Source organism: Camelina sativa, chromosome 10, assembly GCF_000633955.1.
Source record: "Camelina sativa cultivar DH55 chromosome 10, Cs, whole genome shotgun sequence".
Lineage (NCBI taxonomy): Eukaryota > Viridiplantae > Streptophyta > Magnoliopsida > Brassicales > Brassicaceae > Camelina > Camelina sativa.
The window spans coordinates 20,552,500-20,559,417 of NC_025694.1; the positions used below are offsets into that span (position 1 = coordinate 20,552,500).

Here is a 6,918-nt window from a genome sequence, read left to right on the forward strand (position 1 = left end):
AACTTACATAATCAACTCTAGCATGAAATCCTAAACACCAACAAGAAAAGCTACAGTGAACCCTAGACCTAGAACCGTAAGGGCTCTGATACAAAAATGAAACAGCCCTTCCTGTTATATATATATAATCTCTAGTGGTTCTATACCCACTAACAACCTAACCTCACTCAACAACAGCGGATAACCATACAATACCATTAAACAAATAATAAAATCCAACAATTTAATAATCCAGTAACCAATAAAGTCAATATCCAATTCCAACATCCTACAATGTTTTATCAACTTAACTTTAGCAACCTAACAATAACTAGACAACAATCAATCAAGCCTCTACAACATTCTCCTCCTCATCGCCTTGATTCCACGATCAGATTTTTCCTTTACCTGCACCACAAACACAAATTGAGATGCATGCATGAGTATTGTCATAAACACTCAATGAGGCAATACTCCCATCTATTGGGCTATACACACAAGCAATTGAGATTCCAATGTTAAGAAAACAACAAAAAATAAAACAATCCAGGAAAATAAGTGTCGGATAAGGTTGGTGTCGACCGACACTGACTGCTGGTGTCGATCGACATCGAATCCGCAAACACGTTCTTCTCAAAGCCGATCGCCGAATCTCTGTTCCTAACCATCTCCAATCCGTCCAAAACTAGCCCAAAGGCCACATGAACCCATAGAAACCTTATATCATTCAATCCAAACAACAAAATACCCAAACAACACCACCACACAAGCAAAACAAAAGAGATCGTAGGCTTAGATCAGCCATTGCATGCACTCACCTCTTTTGCAGGAAGATCTGGCCCAAAAACGACGAATCCAAAACCTTAGGAAGGTTCTCCTTCGATCCCAAAAATAGATCCTCACTCCAGAAGAACAGATCTCACCCCACAAACCTAGAATCTCCAAAAAATCTCAAGAACACTCTCTAATGTTTTTTTCCTTTTCTCTAACTCTTAGGAAACGACAAAGAACAACTCTTCCAACCCTTAAGTCGACCTTCCCCTTTTAATACGTCGGTTAGGAACTTCAATTGAACCAAACCGAACAAAAATGACAAATTAAATCAACCCGGTTGAACCGAAAATTGCTAGTATCGGTCGACATTCTCCCTGGTGTCGATCGACACCCACCCCCAAAACAAATGATTTGGTTCGCAGATGTTACAACTCCTCTAGACGATTTCCACCATATCTGGGTTTCTTCCCTTCTTTCTCCTTATCCAAGATTTCACGCTCCTTGAATATGAAGACGGACTGTCTAGCTCGGTTGTTCAGATCGTTAATTTCTGCCGTTTCTTTTGTAAACTTATTTCTCTAATTAATGTTTGGTTGAAAAAAGGTAATTTGTGTATGTTAGTGTATGTAGTAGGTACATCTCAAATTTTTAGGAACATTTTTACAAGGTTTAGGGAATGGGCATTTTTGAAAATTAGTATTAAAAAGGGTATTTCTTAAAATTTGGGTTGTTTGCTGTGTTTCACTGTTTCTTCCTTGGGAACTATTTGTTTTTTCTCTTCTGTTAACAAAACTATACTAAATAATTTAAAAAACTGAATATGATATAAATCAACGAGACTAAGACTGTATTAAAATATATCGATGTATAGGAAAATTAAGTCAACCAAAGAGAAAAATAGTTTGATAGTTTGCAAATCGATTTGATTAACATAGAAAGAAAATTTACTTACTTTTGAATAAATTACAAATCTAAATAGTATCATCATTCATCAACAATAAAGCGTTCTATTTAATTTTATTCAAAATTCAGATAATGATTATTCTAAATATAATAATATTTCTTAATTGTTTAATTATTTAAAAATTACAAGTTTAATTTAAAATCGAATTATTTTAAAGTTATTACAAATTTAATTTATAGTATTTGAAATTAATTTATTTACATAATGTTTAAATAAATTTATGGATATTATGGTAAAGATTTAATTCAAAATTTTAGTTTTCAAATTACTATAAAATTGAATGTATATCTCAACTTTCATATAAAATTTAGTGTATTTACAAGATTCGTTTTTGAAAATTTTAGAAAACCCAATTTTGGAAATGATAACAATCTAGGCTTCTTGTATTTGAACAAAACCTACGATCAACAGTTGTGGACTGGGATCATATCATATAGATTTCAGTACTTAACAACTTTCTCTAGAATTAGTAGGATTGATGTTTATTACTCATGTAATACTGGAAGAGAAAAAGACAAATATCATGTTACAAAGCCAGAGATATGACAATACTCTTTAGGTAAATATCATGTCATTCATTTTCGCTTAAGCAACATAAAATAGTTCGCATGTTTCTTACACTCTTTAAAATCAATAGGATACTTGGTGAGTTTCTTAGCTAAACGATCAAAAAGCTCATCGACCACACCTTGACCGAAATGTTCTTTAATGATCGTATAGAAAATAGCTCTAAACATGGAAGTCATGAACTTGTTGGATAATGGAATATCCTCATATGGATGACTTATAATCTCCATCATCTCCAAAGTAAAGCTTCCATATTGCTCAATCTCTCTCTCTAGTTCACTAAACTGCGGAAAATACACGGGAATGGAGAACAGCTCAATCGCTTCCACGCTTGTTACACCCTACAAGGGAAAACACAACTAATTTACTAGCAGTCTCGCATTAATCATTGTGTTATTTATATATTGCTACATCATTATAAATAAAATAAGAAAATGACTGTAATAATTGGAATTAGAAAATCTCTTGAAGTATTGGGATTAAATGTTCTTACCAATTTAGCCATATCCATAAGACAATCGCCGATCATGTCTACCACCACACCCTGCCATGTCTCAAAATGGGGGACACCATCAGGCAAACATTGTCCTAAAATAATCATCAATCCTTCTGGAACAATTTCTTCGGCTCTAGCTTCAAGAAAACCCCTCATGTCTTTTGTGAACTGGACCTTGTAAGCTTTTGTCACATCTTCTATTAAATTATTACAATGGATGTAATATTTGTTCCAAGCCAGAGATTTCTTGTCACATACATGTTCAGGAATTTCTGAAAGCCAGTGAGTCGCGTACGAAGTATGGCCGATGTGGATGCTGTTTCTTGGTAACACTCGGCCATGGAAGGAGCCTGGAACACCGAAAGAGAAATATTCTCCTTTAGAGGAAGGAGGTTGGGTTCTAAAGAGTGTGTTGAAGTCATTGTTAGGCTGATCATTGAAGAATACTTGGAACTCAAGAGGGACAAGACGATTTTCATGGGTACTTTTCACACCGTCAATGATATATTGAACAGCATGAAACGTGTTAGGTCCAATAGAACAACCAAAATCAGCAATGTTCAAAGTTTTAAGATCAGAATTTAAATTCAAGAGATCAAATTTTTCCAAGATGTATCGTCTTGTTTTTTCTTCATTGCCATCTATACATGCTTTCTGTATCAAGAATATAATATTAAGTAACTAACATGGATTTATCCCCAAAAAAAACACAAGATATGGCTGAATTCGAATAACATGACATAACTTAGTATGAAGAATAAAATAATCCCAGTCCTATATTCACATCAAAAAATAAAGAGAAATTACGTAACATACCTGATATGAAGAATTATAGATGTAACTGTGTTGATCGTCACCGCTGCTCATCGGGTACGAGTGAGAAGACGTTGACATTGCTCTGTGTTTGATACCCAAGAGCTCAAAATATTTAAAAGTTCGCTATGTAAAGTTTGAATATTTGAGTAAAGAGATAAATGCAAGATTTATATATAAGGAAGTTTGAAACAATTCTACATTCAATAGGTCAAATGTGAATCGAGAATAAAAAAAGTACTAAGTAGGTAGGCAGGTAGACAGGTAGTTAGCACGAAACAAAAAAAGTAATGATGCACTGATATGACTTATTACCATACAAAAGTTTGTTATATTTTCAATTTTGTATTCGTTAATTGCTTGGGTTGGTGACCAATTGGTCAATAAAATAACAACCGTAATATAAATGAAAGGAATATTGGCTAAAAAGAAAGAAAAGATGCAGAGAAAAAGAAGAAAAATATAGAAGTACGATAATGTTAACGAATTAGAACATCTTGCAATATATTATTTAATAAAATATTAAAATATACTTTATTTAAAATAATATAAAAGAATTTCAATTTTTGTTCTTTTTTGGTCTATTTTTGTTCCACATTTCATTTGAAGAAGAATGGTGAGAAATTTAGAGGAAATTATGTGAAGAAAAGGACTCTGGTACGCCACACTTATTGACAAAGATATCTCTACACCTGGTAATGAGAGCCCAAACATTAAAATTCAAGCCACTTGTGTATTTATTTATCTTGAAAACGCTTAGAAACATCTACTTATCTGGTACTCTTAACTGAATAAGAGTCAAAAACTTGTTATCTTGGTCCAAGAAAAACAAATGCTACATGGAAAAGACTAAGATATAGTCAAAAGTCAAGCAGATCATTGAAAAGTCTACGTTTCTACTGCATTTTAAACATTTAAAAGGCACAAGTTTAAAAGACCATCGACAAGCTCAACTAAATCAAAATCCAGAGGAGGTGACTTAAAAAAAATTGGAGAAAATATGTCCTTCGTTATCATAAGCTCCATATAAAACCTTAAATCGTAGGGTCCTCTCTAGGAGTCAAGAGGACCGTGGAAGTAGCACAAAAACGACCAAAGACTCTGAACTTTGTTGGGGTTCTCACTTTTGCACTAAATTTAGCTTTCTCTTTCTCTTTGATCACTCTGGCCCTGATTGGTTGATGCTGTAGAGTCTTTCCACAGCCACATTTTGGTTCACAGCTACAAGCTGAAGACTAAAGAAGAATGATCAAGCCACTTATTTATTTATTTATCCTGATAACGTTTAGAAAAGCAACTCTAACTGAAGAAGAGTCAAAACTTGTAATCTTGATCAAAAAAAAAACAAATGCTACATGGAAAAGACTACGAGATAGTCAAAAGTCAAGCAGGACTTTGAAAAGTCTACATTTCTAAAGCGTTTTAAATATTTAAAAAACACAAGTTTCATTAATAAAAAAATCTTTTAATAATTAAAATCTCAGGAATAAAATTTAATAATTAAAAAAAAAGAAAAAGAGGAGAGATAATGTGATCTCGTGTCTGCAATAACACAATTTAAGACATCCTTTTGACACCCATGTGCCACATGCCTCATTTTGATTGGTTTAATTTAAAAAACAAGTATAATTTAATTATTTAATTAAATTATGCAAAAACAATTAATATTAAATTCATTTGACACTCACTAAATGGGTATTACCGATGTGAATGCCCTTGGAGCAAGTCCATCTGTCATCTTCTCTCCCGTATCTTTTAATAAAAAAACAAAAAAAGATTAAAAAGGTGAGAAAAGGGAGAGATACAAGATCTCGCAACAGATTCACGGAGACACTCCTCTTATCCTCCTTTGCTTATGTGTCACGTTCTCATTAGTTCAATTTTAAAAGAAAAATAACTAATTAAATTACATAATATTATTGCATTAAAATATTAATCTAATAATTCTGAGATCCCTTAGAGCATAATTATCGCCCGTCTCTCACGAAGAAACTTTTCAATAAAATAAACAAAAAAAATAGAAAAGAGATGAAAGGGAGCTGTCGAGAGAGCTGTAAAGAGGTTAAGGGCGGATGAAGAAGGTATTGAGATGAGGAGAAGAACTCTAAGTTTAGAAGAGAAACTCAAAGCCTCTGTTTTGGCTGAAGGCTCTTCACACAAGGCACTTAATGACTTCATCAAGACTTTGTGAACTTATGAATATGTAACGAGCTAATAAATTGAATCGAACACGAATTCCTGATAAAAAAATTTGGGGTGAAATTTAAAAATTGGTAATTGGTGTGGTTTGGGCTTTTTACATGATATCATTGGGAGCATAGGCTACATTGATCTGAGAATCTTGTCACAGACCACGCTTGCATCAGCTAAAGGTCTATCGTCGTCCAAAGAGGCAACATATTGATAGGACCGAAGAGATTGGAGCTGTTGAGATATTGCTGATCTTCACCAAGTAAGCATAGAATGTGTGGTTGGCACAGACGTGATTGTAGAGATCCTTGGATGAGCCGGTATAGTTGCAGTTACGCACTGGGCAGGAATATTTTGCGAATAGACACAGCTTCTCATGACTAGAGAGATGTGTGTATGAGATATTAATCTCTTTACACCCGTAATTGGCATTTGGACACGGCACAATAGCTGCTTCAATGACTTTCTCCATGGCTCTGCATCGAAATTGTTTCCTAACTGATTGTTGACAGGATGGGCATATGGACTTCACTTTTGTCCAGCACGAAGTACAAGCTATATGGCCATTAGTACACTGTAGAGATTTACAAACTAGTGTTATTATCACAAACAGTTGTTTAGTGTGTTATGAATAAGTCTTCAATACTTTAAATATATCAACAACAGTTACACTGACAGAAAAAAAAAAGAAAAAGAAAAAAGAAGAGAAACTAATAACCTGATAAATAGGAATCTTGAGGGGCTCGCAGCAAATAGGGCATTCGAGAACGTCTTGGTCCAGTAGCGTGACAGAAGTACGAGCATAACTTTTATTCCTCAGCATATTTTTAACCTTGTCTTCTCCTAACTTCAACATATAGGTGATCAATAAACTAGAGCATGTATAAGCAAACAATAACAAGGAACCGATCATCAACATGTCAAAGGAGAAAAGATTAGTAAAAATAATTGTCAAGCTAAAATCTCCTTTGAAGAATAAATTCAAGTAAGAATCTCTTAAGGCTCTTTGTACTAAATTGATTTTCTTCGAGAACCTAGCTAATTCGGTATCGGTTGTGCTTAAACAAAAGAAAGGCGAAAGAAAGGGATAATAGAGGTTATATGTAAACTTATCTTTTAGAGGTTATATCCAATA

General features: G+C 33.7%; 2 protein-coding genes and 1 pseudogene across 2 annotated transcripts; 1 reads left to right on the plus strand and 2 right to left on the minus strand.

Moving 5' to 3' along the window:
- LOC104720546 overlaps positions 1–6,918 on the plus strand; it is a 218,764-nt pseudogene that overhangs the window by 103,914 nt on the left and 107,932 nt on the right.
- On the minus strand, positions 2,184–3,760 carry LOC104719474 (probable S-adenosylmethionine-dependent methyltransferase At5g38780). Its single transcript, XM_010437411.2, has 3 exons — positions 3,597–3,760; positions 2,778–3,434; positions 2,184–2,625 (listed from the first exon to the last, which is right to left on the minus strand). Exons 1-3 carry the CDS (start codon positions 3,672–3,674, stop codon positions 2,293–2,295), a joined length of 1,068 nt encoding a protein of 355 aa, XP_010435713.1. The 5' UTR covers positions 3,675–3,760; the 3' UTR covers positions 2,184–2,292.
- On the minus strand, positions 5,812–6,840 carry LOC104719475 (E3 ubiquitin-protein ligase SINA-like 10). Its single transcript, XM_010437412.1, has 2 exons — positions 6,502–6,840; positions 5,812–6,357 (listed from the first exon to the last, which is right to left on the minus strand). Exons 1-2 carry the CDS (start codon positions 6,700–6,702, stop codon positions 5,968–5,970), a joined length of 591 nt encoding a protein of 196 aa, XP_010435714.1. The 5' UTR covers positions 6,703–6,840; the 3' UTR covers positions 5,812–5,967.